General features: G+C 40.7%; 2 protein-coding genes across 7 annotated transcripts in view; one reads left to right on the top strand and one right to left on the bottom strand.

The window, feature by feature from the left end:
- The window catches only part of SREK1IP1 (SREK1 interacting protein 1), a 469,058-nt gene that overhangs the window by 234,409 nt on the left and 219,116 nt on the right, over positions 1-15,533 (top strand). For all 4 annotated transcript variants that reach the window (XR_014831456.1, XR_014831455.1, XR_014831454.1 and 1 more), the window contains exon 4: positions 390-442. Coding sequence is in view for 1 of the 4 variants with exons in the window: in XM_021076777.2 (XP_020932436.1) it covers positions 390-418 (29 nt within the window). In the remaining 3 variants the exon portion in view is untranslated. The remainder of the gene's footprint in view (positions 1-389; positions 443-15,533) is intronic.
- Positions 1-15,533, bottom strand: part of RGS7BP (regulator of G protein signaling 7 binding protein) — a 103,753-nt gene that overhangs the window by 78,338 nt on the left and 9,882 nt on the right.

Raw genomic sequence — 15,533 nt, 5'->3', positions numbered from 1 at the left:
ATTCTTGGTGTCAAACCACAGAGGGATCATTCCTGAGCATTGAAATAATATTCTTTTTTTAGTACTGAAATGGCAGAAAAAAATACGTTTTTCTAATCAAAATATAATCTTCTAAATTATTTTTATCATTTCCCTCCCCAGTTGTTAAAGCTATAAACTTGTACAAGTCTCTTTTTTTCTGGATTACAGCGATAGTCTAATCAATACCACAAGGTGTTTTTGGGCTAAAGAATGCTGGAAAAAGGTGCCATAATAATAATAATAGTTGGCCCTTACGATGTGTTCGTGTGTGTTGATATTTTGTTTCGTGTTTTACCTACGTTATGTCATTTAATTCTCACAGCAGTCCTGTGAGGTTGGGGCTATTATTATTACTCTTGCTTTTTCAGGGTTGGATTCTGGGGCTTGCAGGGGATGAGGACACTGTGAAGTCACACACTTGGTAAGTAGCTAAATTATTCCCTTCACAAAGGCATGCATGAATGAATAGGAATATAGTGAGCATCTGTGTGCAGAAAAGTGTGCTAGGTCTTTGCACTGATGTCTCTCATTTCATCTTCATAACCACCAACGTAGGCAAAAAATATGACAGGATGCTCTAGGGAAGAAAAACAGATCAAAAGCCTTCTCTCTTGGCTTTCTGTCCTCTTGAATTTCTTGCTCCTGTTTCCTCCCTAATTATTCTCTCCAATGAAATGGGGGCAGTCCCGCCAGGACCCAGAACAAATACTGCAGGAGAAGTGCTTTCACCCATTCTTTTTCGCTCTACATCTGTAGTTCCAAATCGGGAAAATGAACGGATCTAAAGCAAGCACAGTTTTGAAGGTAACCTAGAGGTCAAGCAAAGCATCAGGTTTTTGCATATAGCTGCCCAGTAGTTAGAAAAGCTAGAATGCCATGTAGACAAATAAAATTATGTTTGGGATTTTTTTTACAATTGTGTTCAAGACTGATATTCAAGGTTTGACGTGTGCAAGTCAATTTTCCTCAAAATTTAATACAGAATATTTAGAAAACACAGGTATGTAAAAAAAATGAAAATCATTTATCCAGAAGAGAAGAGCTGTAAAGATCTTGATGCATATCTTTACAGTTATATCTAGCTATATAATTTTTTTAAAAAAAGTCATATTGTAACATTTTTATAATCTGTGTTTTCCACTTACCATTACTTTCAGTGTTTACCCAGTATTCCTAGTGTCTAGGTGTATTGTTATTTACTTAGTTAATCCACTATTGGATATTTAGATCATTCCTCATTCATGACCATGGCAAGTGATTCTCTGATGTACATACACACATTTTTGCAGCTTACAGGAAACTTAGAAATGATATGAAAATTACAGCCCAGAGGAGTCAGGGGATTGATCAAAATCACTCATTTGAAAGCTTGGCTGAAATTTTAAACTGATTACCAGTCTGGGCCTCATTCATCTACACCAGAGGTTCTCAACCCTGCCGAGATTTACAAATATTATGTCCAGGTTTCACCTCCAGAGATTATGATGTAATTGATCCAGGTTGTGAAATGCAGGTATCTGTATTACTAAAAACTCCTCCAGGAAGTCTAATGTGTAGCAGAGTTACAACTGTTGCTCAATGCTGTGGGGCTTCTGGAATGGAGAGCACAGAGAGGTGTCCTGGGATCCTTTCAGCATTCCCTGGGGGAACTGGAAACGTCATACCATTAATTATTCTTTCTTGAGATAATAGCACTTGAGTTTGTTACTCTGGTGACAATTTTCCTCCTATACTTGGTCTTGCAAGTTGAAAGGTGAGTGCATAGTCTTGTAGCTGCGAAGGTTTTAGAGAACTTTAAATGTTTGCTTTAGAGCTGCTATAGGGGAAGAGCTGGAGGGCAAATGAGGAGCTGCAGCTTGAGGGGAATCTGAGTGTCTCTGCCCTTTCACCACATGTACTCACAGCTGCCAAGCCCTTTAGCATTAGCCCTGAGATCTCAGAGGGAATCTCTGATTCCTTCACCTCCTTGGCTGTAGCCAGCTTCCCCAGGCATCTCTAGGAACCCTGAGGTTGCATTTTTGTAAAATACTGGTAGGTGTCTAAACAGTCCCACTAGTTGGTCACTGGCACAACAAGCCGGCCTGAGCCTTTGCTGCCCCAGGTCCCAACTGTCTCACAAAACTGCCAATTGAACTAGAACTGACCATCACAGCCATTGCCTCTTCCTGGCTGCGGTGGAGTTGGAAAATGATGGTACCCTGAGGCTGGGGAAAGTGAAGCTGTCCCATCACTCCTCCAGATTAGAGACTGAAGGTAAGAAAAAGACTGTTTGCAGAGTTCCTGTTGTGGTGCAGTGGAAACAAATCTGACTAGGAACCATGAGGTTGCGGGTTTGATCCCTGGCTTCACTCAGTGGGTTAAGGATCCGATATTGCCGTGAGCTGTGGTGTAGGTTGCAGATGCAGCTCAGATCTGATGTTCCTGTGGCTGTGTTGTAGGCCAGCAGCTGTAGGTCCAATTGGACCCCTAGCCTGGGAATCTCCACATGCCACTAGTGTGGCCCTAAAAAACCAAAAAAAAAAAAAAAGGAAAAAGACTATTTGCTATGTCTTCTATATTTTGGAGAAGCATCTGGAAGCAAAGTGAGTTGCAAAACTCTAGAATCCACAGGTTCCATCCTAGGGCCTGGGGTAGAAAGAGTTTTAGGGCCATGCTTCACCTAGAATACCACTCTCTTAGAAATTATGGCAAAGAAGGAAATTATTCCTTCTTCCTTATGGTGGATTTGTTCCTGGGGACTCTCTGCTGTTCTGTCTATGACCTGGATTCCTCAGATCTGTCTAACACACCTGAATACCAACTGAAGGTAAATGAGGGCATACAAATGCAAGAGATGCATGTCTACTTGCAACTGAGAGAAGGATCTGCATGATTTCAGCTCTCATTATTCAGAAATTCCTTAAAGACAAATAACAGGATGCTGGGGAATAGTACCTGTGGGGATGGTGAACAGGATCATGGACCAAGAGGCAGGAAACCCGGCTTGTTATCCCACCTCTGTGGCTTGTGGGCTGTGTGGCTAAAAGCAAGTCGCTTCACCTCTCAGAGCTTCAGTTTCCTCAGACATAAAATAGGGATAATAATTCCAGCACAGGGTCGTATAAAAAGGTTAAATGACTTAATATCTGTGGAAGCACTTCACATCCTGAAAAGTAGCAGCTATCCATAATGACAGTGAGTTTTATTTATTCAGTAAATGGGGAGTGCACCTCTTATTGGCCTCTACAGCTCTAAGAAATATTAGATGGCATCCACTTTAGCTCTAAAGATGTGGGCCCAAAGAACCCCTGCAATGGTGGGGAGAAGGAAGGGGCTTTATAAGAGCCATAGTAGTTGTTCTTCCAACAGTTTGAGGGAGGGAGGGAGGGGCAGGGGGAAGGGCAAGAAAAGAAAGGCTGATTCACTGGGCTACATAAAATCTTGGGTCTGGAAGGGACACATTGAGTAAAAGGAAATGTTTGATGTAGGTTCTACACTTGCAAGCAGAGAAAACTGATCACAGAATGAATGCTCTTTGCTGGGAATTCTGAAATAGCTATCTGAAAGTGGCCTTGACTCTTTGGGGCAAATTGACATTTGTCAATAATTTGTATAAAGCATCCTCTTTCAGTTAAATTCTACCAGCTCCTAAATCATATAAATAATAAGAAATCAGGTTAAGAGAGTATTTTCCCCGCCTTGGGATCTCATTTAGATAAAATAAAATAGGTATGTCCTATATTTAGCTCTCAGGTGGAACTCGGTCTCTGTAATATATCTGACAGGCTATTTGTCTTGATCTTGAGCATAAGATCAATGGCTCCTGTTTAATATCAAAGAGTAATGTGAGAGCCATATGACAATTTTAATAATTGTCTTAGCAGAAGAGAGGATTTTTCAAGCAATTTGACTTCAGGACACATGTAAAAATATCATAATTTCTTTCCTTAGTTTCACTTCCAGGACTGTTTAACATATTCCTAAGGCTAATTAAATATGTTTGGCCTTTATTAACCAACAATTTAAGGCCAAATATATTTCTCTGTTTTTTTTCTATATTTGGTAGGGTTTCTTAATATTTGTTTAATGAGGTAACAGGTATTGACAAGTTTTAATACTCTATAATGGGCCATTCTGAAAGCAACAAGAAATTAAGGTGATACAGTTACTAACACAAACACAAATGGCAAGACATCCTGGCATCTGTCTAATTGTTCATATCCAACCATCTGCAAATATTCTGAGCAGACAAGCAAGTGGTAACAAACAGAGATTGTCACTAATGTTTGAGAGCCACTTTTAGTTGGCAGATTTTTCTATCGGTTAACTCTTGAAAATCATATTTCACACAGAAACATGAATTCATGGATTCTCTTAAGAAAAAAAAAGCCACAAATATGGCACATATGGTCCACCTTCCTGCCTGGGAGTCAGTCATCAATGGAGCCTAGGTGGCAGCCTGCTTCAGATCCATAGGCATGTGCTTCTCCAGTCCACTGCTGCCCTACCTGGCCAGCTTCACTTTTTCACTTCATCTGGCCCCTGAAGGATCTGAGTTTGGAAATCTTGAATTGTACGCTGCTTTGCCTCCAACCACTAGCCCTGTGACTGTATGTTCCCCTTTCTTTTCCTGTCAGCTTCATTCCTTTATCTCTTGGCAACACTAACTCCTTAATCAGCATAGTTCCCAAATAACTAATTACGTCCTCCTTCCCTATTTTCTTTCTTCTTTTCCAGCTGAATCATTCTCTTTTCCTGCCTCTTTCCTCCTCCCATTCCACAGAATTTCTTTCTCAGAAGTTGGAGAATGCCTTTATAATGATGCGTGAAGCAAGACTTTCCCCAAATGAACTGTGATGACATGTCTTTTGGAAAGATGACACCTAGAGAGATATTTGAACTCGCTTCACATTTTCACATCAGAGCAGCAATGGTACCTGCACAATTACCTAACACTAAAATTTAGTGAATAATTTAAAGCTGCTCTGAATCCGAACAGACTTGGTAGCTTAAAACATATTTCATCCACAGAAAACAAAAGATAGAATCTATGAATATAAAAACCGTTGATAAGGCTTGTTTTGTGGAGGGAACATTTGCTGAGTGAGTTTGCATTATGGTGTATGCTGTGGCCTAAAATGATCTGAGCAGTTTCCTCATTATTCAATGATGGTACAGTACTCAAACAGATGCAGCCATTTGAGCTCCAACTTCAGATGGTAGGAAAACGTGATTTTCAGAAAAAAAAAAAAGTTCATGGAAGTCCCCCAGTTTGGGAGATACATCCATCTCCTTCAAATTCTGTTATTCTCCATAGCAAAAAATAAAAAATGGTTAGAGTTAGTGTAGGGTGAGGGTGAGGGATGATCAAGGCCTGATTCCTGACCACATGCTGACAGACAAGAGCCACCTCAGTTCTGCCCTCTCATTGAGCACAGAGAGAAGACTTCTCCAATGTCCATAGGTGGCCTCCCCACAGCTACTCTCTGAGAATTATGAATTCTAGGGCTTTCCACCATCTGTTCTGGTCAAGGGAACTGACCCAGTGTAATGATTAATTTTACATGTCAACTTGACGGGACCACAGGATGTCCAGATATGTGGTTAAACACTGTTTCTAGGTGTGCTTGCGAGATTATTTCTGGAAGAGCTTATCGTTTGAATTGATGGACTGAGTAAAGCAGGTGGCTCTCCCCATTGTGGGCAGCCACCATCAATCCTTTGAGGGCCCGAATAGAGCAAAACAAAAGGGTGAAAGAAGGTTAAATTCTCTCTCTCTGCCTGAATGTTGAGCTAGGACATCAGTTTCCTCTTGCCCTTGGACTGAGACTCACACCCTTCATTCGTTCCTCTGGTTCTTGGGTCTTTGGACTCTGAGTGAATTATACCACTGGTTTTCCTGGGTCTCCACCACACAGATGGCAAATCGTGGGACAGCTCAGCCTCCATAATTAAGTGAGCCAGTTTCTTATTTTCTGTCTCTCTCACCCCCATACACACACTCACACACACCCTGTTGTTTCTGTTTCTTTGGAGAACCCTAATATACCCAGTTTGGGAGAGATTTCCACTCCCTTCTCAGCAGGGTGTTTCTCTTCCTCAGTGAGGGCAGCTGTACTTATCCCAACTTGACATCCCCAAATCACAGCCACAGAAAGACTCTGACCATTTCCATCTGCTTCCTCCAGCTCATTGGGGAATGAAAACTCTGCTGTGGCCTCAGAGGAAAGGTCTTTCTACATCAGCCGCTGTTTTTGAGCAGGACCCAGATGGGAATGATCACAAAATCAAAACAAATAAATTTTTATAAAAGTTAATAAAGTGCTAGTAAGAACAAGAACAAGGGTCTTAAGGTGATTTATCCTTGGCTCATTTTCCCAATGTATTTCTTTTTTTTAACCACATTGCTTCTTGTTATAGAAAAACAGGAGGACAGAAAGGAATGGAATTTTTTTTTCAAATAATATCCCTTTGAACAGAAATGATGACACAAGACCCCCCATGTTTGAAGTTTATAATTCAAGAAACATGAATTATACATGAGTATACATCAGAGATAATTTTAGGAGTTAATTTCTATTTTCTACCTAAATTTTTACTACGTCAAAAATATTTCAGTGCAGGTGAGGGAGAATGGTTTTGGTTTATCTTTAATTCTAGGACAAACAGGAATTTTCAGAGTAGAATATTTCATAGTGGAATCATAGGACTATGATATTGAAGATACAGAAGTCAGAAATTATCTGTTTATTGATAGCGAAGATCTGGGAGAGAAAAAACCACCAGCTTCACATAATTCCTCAGTTCAGAGAGTGAATGACAGGAATGGAAATAAGAATTCCAAGCCAAACAGGAATGTTCTAAAATTAGATCCACTAAGGAATAAAAGAACCTAAAACTCAAGGCCTGAAGCACTAACAAACTATCATTCTGGCCCCAAAATGGAAATCCCATGAAGGGGGCAATATAGATAATTAGTACATATTATGATTTTAAACTCCACTTGAGGGGAAAGCAGGTGCTCCTGTGGGTTTACTGACAAATGATTGGGATATTTTTAAGAAGCAGTGTTTTTGAGATTGGCCTGGTAACCTCTTCCTATTCTTGTTACCGATGAGTCCTTCTCACTTTTTCATGTAGCCCCAACGTTACTTTCTTGAGTGTTCCCACCACCCAGTGGAAAGCTGTCTCTCCTTGGGGCCCCTCCAGCATGTGGCACCACTCCTCACCCTCACCTCCGTTTCTCTTCTCATCCCTGTGCTCATTGATATCTCGGAGTTGGGCTGGATGACCGGTGTCACTGCGATAATGGAGTGTCCTGCTTCTCCTGAAGTGACCTCTGCTGGGAAGAAGCAGGTGGGTTCTTGAAATGCAGAATTCAGCCTACTAGGTCTGTATCCACCATTTCTAGGATTTATGTAGACAAACAATAAAGAAGGTTTCTAGTGGTGGAGCAATTTGAAATAGTAGACATAGTATAGAGGGAGGAAGTCTGAAAAATTTGGGGGCTCAGAGAGAAGTGCTGAGGCCTCAAGAATGCAGAACTGAGATCCATTCACATTTCACTGGCAGCTTCAGCAAGGCCATAATTTTGTTATTTTTTCCCTGCCTGCTTGTTTTCCTCTCCATACTAGCTGAGGAAACCTTAAAAACCCTCAAATCAGCTGTGTGCCAGCTGAGAAGTCCTTGTGCTGTAGTGTGTCCAGGAAGGAGAGAAGCTCTGAGTGGAAATAATAGTTCATGACAGTGGAAGGGAAGAAAAGCAGGTCGGCCAATCCTGAGGCCACTCCAAGACAGAAAGGGGCTGTATGGGACAACAAGACAGCCAGGAGTAGTGTTAGGAAGAATGACTCTGGTACCAGAGGGACCAGTGTACAAATCCCAGCCTCACGCAATATCTTGACCTAATTCTTCAACCTTCTGAACTAAATGTACTACAAAATGGAAATTAAAAAACAAACAAACAAAAAAACTTAGCATTATGGGTGCTCTGGAAAGCTTCCAGATGAGGCATGTTTCATCTAGAATTAAGAATCAGCTCTTGAGTCTTATTGGCTTTGGATGGGACCACTATCTTGGAACCATAAGGAATAAGTCACAAGGACCACAAGAATCACTAGGACCACCATCCTGATATGTTCGAACTTGTGAAATAACCTCAGCTCCCATCTACTGACATAGTAGGCTTTATGATGAGGCCACTGTAGGCTAGTCTCTGTTACTTGTAGGTAAATGCATTTCTTAACCAACATTTCTTACCTTAAAGCATTATCTCACTGAGTTCTAAGTCAGTATTATTTTGGATGAACTTATTTAATCATAAAGCAGTACTTGCAAAGAGTACAGCACACAGCTGGTTCTCAGCACCTTGAAAATCCTATTTCCACTTCCCCTTGGTTTAAGAAGCACACATAGAATCCCTTAGAGTTTACTTGTGGCAGGAAGCCCAAGGTTACACAAATAAAAAAGAAAGGACATTGCTCCTTGCTAGCAAAGCTCAGTCCCACTGGCATCCTGCACTTTATGACTTTGTCTGTCCTGGCTCTGCCCACCCAAGCAAAGCTGATGGCTGCCTTCTTTGTGCCTCTTCTTATCATCTCCATATTTCTATTGTAGCAGTGATCGCAGTGTTTTGCAATGACTTGTTTACAGGTCTGTCTCTACCCAGATGCTAGGTGATAAGCTCCTCACAGGACAGGGGCTGTGTTTTATGTATCTTTATACTTACAGAGTCTATCACAGTGGCTGGCCCATAGCAGGTGTTCAATGTTTAATGACTAAATGGATGAACCAATAAATCAAGCAGGAAACAGTCAGGAAGGAGAGGTAGGTGCAGAGGGATCTCCTCCCACTTCTTTTTCCCCACTGCAGTACTCCTTTCCTCACTTCTTCACATCCAAGCTCCCTACCCTTCCTCTCTTCCTATTCATGCTCAACTTCCTATCCTACGCCTCAGGAAGCATAACTCTGGCTTACAGATTGGGTAATTTGTCCTCATTAGACAGCTAGTATGGAGAGAGATATATGTAAATCAGATCATGAACCTTGTAGCTGAGAAGACAGATGACAAGGTCCTGGCCAACAAGATATTCATCGAAGTTGCTGTGTGACTCTTCTGAGAAAGTTCTTTTAAAAGGGACATACTTAATTGTCTTATGTCTTTGCTTTTTGTTCTCTGTCCTTCCTGCTCAATGGGAACATGGACAGAATTTCCAGAGCTGAAAAAGCAATCCTGGGACCTTGAGGAAAAGGCCTGGTTATAGAAATCTCAGGCATAATATCTTTATTTTTTTATTTTTATTTTTATTTATTTATTTTTTTTGTCTTTTGTCTTTTTGTCTTTTTTTGTTGTTGTTGTTGTTGTTGCTGCTATTTCTTGGGCCGCTCCTGCGGCATATGGAGGTTCCCAGGCTAGGGGTTGAATCGGAGCTGTAGCCACCGGCCTACGCCAGAGGCACAGCAATGCAGGATCCGAGCCGCGTCTGCAACCTACACCACAGCTCAGGGCAACGCCGGATCGTTAACCCACTGAGCAAGGGCAGGGACCGAACCCGCAACCTCATGGTTCCTAGTCGGATTCGTTAACCACTGCGCCACGACGGGAACTCCTATTTTTATTTTTTGTCTTTTTTTGCTATTTCTTGGGCCGCTCCTACGGCATATGGAGGTTCCCAGGCTAGGGGTCCAATTGGAGCTGTAGCCACCGGCCTACACCAGAGCCACAGCAACGCGGGATCCGAGCCGCGTCTGCAACCTACACCACAGCTCACGGCAACGCCGGATCGTTAACCCACTGAGCAAGGGCAGGGACCGAACCCGCAACCTCATGGTTCCTAGTCAGATTCGTTAACCACTGCGCCACGACGGGAACTCCCGCATAATATCTTTAAATCATGAACCAAAACATGCTATCCTCTATTGCTGAGTTTACAATTATGTGAGAATATAAACCTTTATGTGAGTCATTGAAATATGGCCCATCCGTTACTTGCAGATGAAGACGATTCCAAGCTAATAATCTAATCTTCTTTCTTGTCCTGACACATGCCAAGGTCAGTTCATTTTAGGAACTTTACACTTGCTATTCCTTCTGCCTGAAATGTACTTCTCTCAGATCATCACATGACTGTCCCTTCTCAAAGTCAGATATCAAGTCAGAATGTCACCTTCTCACATGTCACCATACTGCATCCATCATTCTTTAATAACATCATCCTATTTTCTTCACTGCATTTATCACTATCTGAAATACTCTCTCCTCTGCTTGTTTCTTTTTGTCTTTGTTCATGCAGGCTGCTGGAACAAAGTACCACAGACTGGGTAGCTTATAAGCAACAAAAATTTATTTCTCTTGGAGGTCCAGAAGGCCATGATCAAGGCATGAGCATGGTCATGTTTGGTGAGAGCCTTCTTCCTGGTTCACAGCCTGAGCCCTCTAGCTGTATTTTCACATAGTGAAGGAGTGAGGGGTATTTCTGGAGCCTTTGTTATTAGTGCACTAATGCCATTCATAAGGGCTCCACCCTCATGACTTCTGTACCTTCCAAAGGCCCCACCTACCAATGCCATCACAGGATATTAGGATTTCAACACATAAATTTTGGAGGGACACAAACCTTCAGCCCATAGCACCTCTTGATCATCTCCACCATAAATGCAGGAACCTTCTCTATTTTTTTTTTCAGAACTGCTATGACTCCAGCACCTAGAAAAGCACGTGGCATATGGTGGGTGTTCTATGAATAGGTTTTTGAGAAAGGGAGATGACTTTCAGAATTGGAAATGAATATACTTCCCCACAGAATATACTGTCATATGTGTTAAATAGGTTTATAATATAGGAAATTATGGATTAAATACCATCTATGACCTGATTGCTATATATAACATTGTTTATATGAGAAAATGAGTTTCCAGTTCAATTTCTCTTAATGAACTCATTATAATCTTGCTCATAGATCATCATGAAGCTTATCCCCATATGCAGAAAACTCTGCCTCCCCACCTTTTGTTCCTAATATAGCTCATCAGATTTTTAACTCCTTGATGGCATTTTTTTTCTTTGATTGAAAAGACAGTTTAATTTCCTTTTTAAAGAGTCCCACTCAATCTCTGGTAGATTTTTCAAAATTGATTTCTTGAGTGCCATTACTTTTCCTCCTTGCAGGCCCTATCCTGTTTCACATCCTGCCTTGAGAAAATTATACTCAAGCCTTTTAAAAGGCACCTTGCCTAACTTCCCGTTCTCCCAAGGAGGTTCCTGAACCTCCAATCTTTTCCATGGTTCCCTTTAAATGCAGCAAAATCTTCTTAACCCCTTGGAGATTCTTCTGTCTGCTCTGGATTTCAGGAAGAGGAGCATGGCAGACAATGAAACTGCAAGTAAGACCCTGGCATGCTGGAGAGTAAATTATTTCTTTTAATAGCTAGAATATGCTTTTCTATGTAGAAACCATAGACTGGATTAACAGAATTGGGGCATCCTGTTCCACACACTTAAGCAATAAAAAGCAGACCAGTTTGAGTAAGTAAAGCATTTACAAGTAAAATGGTAAAAGTTAAGTCCAGGAATATAGGTTGGGGACAGAAATCTTGAGTTGTTTCCTATTATCTATGCTCGCTCTCCCTTTTCCTTAGTGATAAAGTCCTCTTGTATTTTAGGTGGCAGTGATAAAAGAATACATTTCCCAGTCTCCCTTGCAGTTAGGTGTGATCGTGTGATGCAGTTATGGAAGCAGTTTTGCTTGAGTCTGCTTAAAAAGAGTGGACCCAGCTGGGAAGTGTGGACTTTTCCCCCTTATCCTTTCTTCCAGTCTGGAATTTGGACTCATGTCTGGGGCTTCTATAGTAATCATGCATCCTAAAGAAAGGTTGAGGATAGAAGCTATAAACAAAGAATGGGTGACAAAAACACTGATTTCATGGAGCCAGCACGCCAGTTCTAAATACCCCATTCTAGGGCTTCTTTTTTCTGTGAGAGAATGAACCATGGTGACTTTAAGCAACTGTTACTTTGAATTTTTTTGTTAGAGGAAGCCAAATGTAATCCATTTTGATATAAATGCTCACATGGGGAGCTTTAAAAAATATTCCAGTGCCTAGGCTGTGTCCCAGATCATTTAAATCAAAAACTCCAGGGATGGAATTCAACCATCAACAATTTTTTAAAGCTTCCCAGGTGACTACACTGTGCAGCCCAGGTTGAGAATCACTGCTTTAGGCTGACAGGCCTTATATTTAGCATGTTCAAGAATCTCCTGGGGGACTGGGTGGTGCTTGTTAAAAAACTGAATTTCCAGGCCTCATTCTCTGTGATTTTGGTTCTTTCAGTCCAAGGGCACCCCAGGTGATTCTGAGACAGGCAACTCAGGGATCACATTTGAAGAAACACTGCTTAAGGCAATGGGGCATCTTTGGAAGTTTTAAAGCAAAGAAGTGACAAGATCAGAGAAGAGCTTTAGGAGGATTAGTCTGGATCTTGTGACTAAATTGAAAAGAAGTAGTGAGTGATTGATTCTGAGGAGACCAACTGGGAAGCACTACAATTGTTGATGACCTGAGAGGACATGACTCTCAACTAAGTGGGTGGCCATGGACATGGGGGGTGGGGGGAGATAGACAAAAGGTACTAAAAAGATAAAACACTACAGGACCTACTAACTGACAGAATAAGACTGAGGGGGACTTTAAGACATGTTTAGTGACCGAAGAATACACCAGAGGATTGATGACTTCTGGGTTAGTATGTATTTCCCCCTTTTTGCTCAAACTCAGTTAAATTGCTATAGATTATTAGTTTACTTAGTATCTATACCTGCAAATGTTAAGTTGATTTTGGTTAACCTGATTGTATCGAGTGTTTTTCCATGAGATTGGAAACGTTATTTGACAAAACAACTCTTCTATTTAAAGACTTAGACATGTGATCCTAACAAGAGTCTATTTCACAAATTTTAGTATTTGTTTATGAATACCATAAATACGTGTATATGAACAAGTGATATACCTATGTGTCTATATATATATAGACAAGCAATTAAATGTTTTTCATGAGGTTTTTATTTTTTGTAAAGTCATGTCTTCTAGAGCAGAGGAAATGAATGAACTGACAGGGGAGGTTAGTTCATACTGCTCTGGAGCTATGCCTTATGCTGATTTTTTTTTTTTTTTTTATTTTCCCACTGTACAGCAAGGGGGTCAGGTTATCCTTACATGTATACATTACAATTACATTTTTTCCCCCACCCTTTGTTCTGTTGCAACTTGAGTATCTAGACATAGTTCTCAATGCTATTCAGCAGGATCTCCTTGTAAATCTATTCTAAATTGTGTCTGATAAGCCCAAGCTCCCGATCCCTCCCACTCCCTCCCCCTCCCATCAGGCAGCCACAAGTCTCTTCTCCAAGTCCATGATTTTCTTTTCTGAGGATATGTTGATTTTTTTTGGATAAACACATCTAAACTTTCAAGGGGTAAAAGTTTAAAGAATGACTTTTAAAAAATGATGTCAATGGTCATTTAACTATTTACTATATAGCCACCAAGCAGATGTTATGGTGCTATTTTATCAAACAACCTCAAACATAATTACATTCTGAGTAATTCTCAAATACGAAACACACACAAATTTGTTGTAATAATAAACAAACGCCTCAGAAATTGATCTTAGGTGTGCTCTTCAAGTCGGTTCATTTAAAAACCAACATGCTGGCTTTATAGTTACAAACCAGGAAAAAATAACAGTGAAACATAGTAGAAATATCATAAAATGCAAGTTAACATATTTGCTCATTTTTACTGAAGTTTGTGTCAAGACAGTTTCTTTTTTCTTCTTTTATTGAGGTATGCTTGATTTTTAATTGACGTATATGCCACAGTGTCTTTTAAGAACAGTTTGGAGATACCTTAGAAATCTATACATAGAACTTCCATATGACCCCGCAATCCCACTCTTGGGCATCTATCCAGACAAAGCTCTACTTAAAAGAGACACATGCACCCACATGTTCATTGCAGCACTATTCACAATAGCCAGGACATGGAAACAACCCAAATGTCCATCAACAGATGACTGGATTCGGAAGAGGTGGTTTATATACACAATGGAATACTACTCAGCCATAAAAAAGAATGACATAATGCCATTTGCAGCAACATGGATGGAACTAGAGAATCTCATACTGAGTGAAATGAGCCAGAAAGACAAAGGCAAATACCATATGATATCACTTATAACTGGAATCTAATATCCAGCACAAATGAACATCTCCTCAGAAAAGAAAATCATGGACTTGGAGAAGAGACTTGTGGTTGCCTGATGGGAGGGGGAGGGAGTGGGAGGGATCGGGAGCATGGGCTTATCAGACACAACCTAGAATAGATTTACAAGGAGATCCTGCTGAATAGCATTGAGAACTATGTCTAGATACTCAAGTTGCAACAGAACAAAGGGTGGGGGAAAAAACTGTAATTGCAATGTATACATGTAAGGATAACCTGACCCCCTTGCTGTACAGTGGGAAAAAAAAAAAAAAAGAACAGATTTTAAAATACCAAGTAAACTTAATGAACAAACAAGATGCACATTTCCTTACAAGCTTGCTGTTTCATGCAAACATGAATGAAACCCAGCCTTGGTCTCTTTTACGTCACAGTATAAATAATAAAGTGATGATGAATTGTCCTAAACTTCATTTCAGATTTAATTTTCTCTCTAATTGAAACATCTATTAGAAGGCTCTAACAAGGTGAAAGTCATTAGATCTTTTGAAACCATAAAAAGGCTAAACTTCAAAGGGCAATGGGAGAGCATGTGTCTATATTCCTTATCAGTTTTGTTGCTAAGAATAGCACTCTTTTTTAACTTGGTGTGAGTCAGTCCTTTCTTTGTCACTTGCCCCAGAGTATGCTTATGGCCCTGAAGCTGCAGTGTTAGCACCACCGAGGGACCACACCCTGTTCAGTTTTAGCCAGCAGACCAGAGAGAGTGAATTCTCTCTGTGCCAACTCTCAGGTGCCTCTACCACTTCTGATAGTCTCTTCTGCAGTTAGATTTTGCTCCACCTTCAGACACCAGTAACTAACTTGGTTAGAGCAAAGCACTTATCCTCTTAGAGATTCTTGTGAAACACATCCATTTCATACAACAAACATTCTATTCTGTGTTCACAAACCCCACCCTTAATATTCGTTACAGTCTTGCCAATGATAAAACACAGAACACTGGGGAATCTTTGTGCAAAACTGTTGAGAGAGTATGTGGATAGCCTGGGGCAAAACTCCAGCCCCACTGGGCAAAAGAACTCAAGTGTGCATTCTGTTTCAGATGGGTGAAGGGGATTTGCTAAGGGTTGAATTATCTTCTCTCCATCTCCTCAATTCGTTACATGAAGTCCTAAAACTCAGTACTACAGATTGTAACCGTATTTGGAATACAGGTTGGTGAGGTGTAATTATTTAAGTTAGCATGAGGTAAAGTAGAGTTGGCCCCTAATTCAATATGGCTGGTGTCCGTATAAAAAGGGAAAATTTGG

The sequence above is a fragment of the Sus scrofa genome, chromosome 16, assembly GCF_054392235.1.
Source record: "Sus scrofa isolate SSC_HxYL_T2T_F1_AM1 chromosome 16, Sscrofa_HxYL_maternal_Yorkshire_Landrace_v2.0, whole genome shotgun sequence".
Taxonomy (NCBI): domain Eukaryota; kingdom Metazoa; phylum Chordata; class Mammalia; order Artiodactyla; family Suidae; genus Sus; species Sus scrofa.
This window is presented reverse-complemented; position numbering and strand designations above follow the sequence as displayed.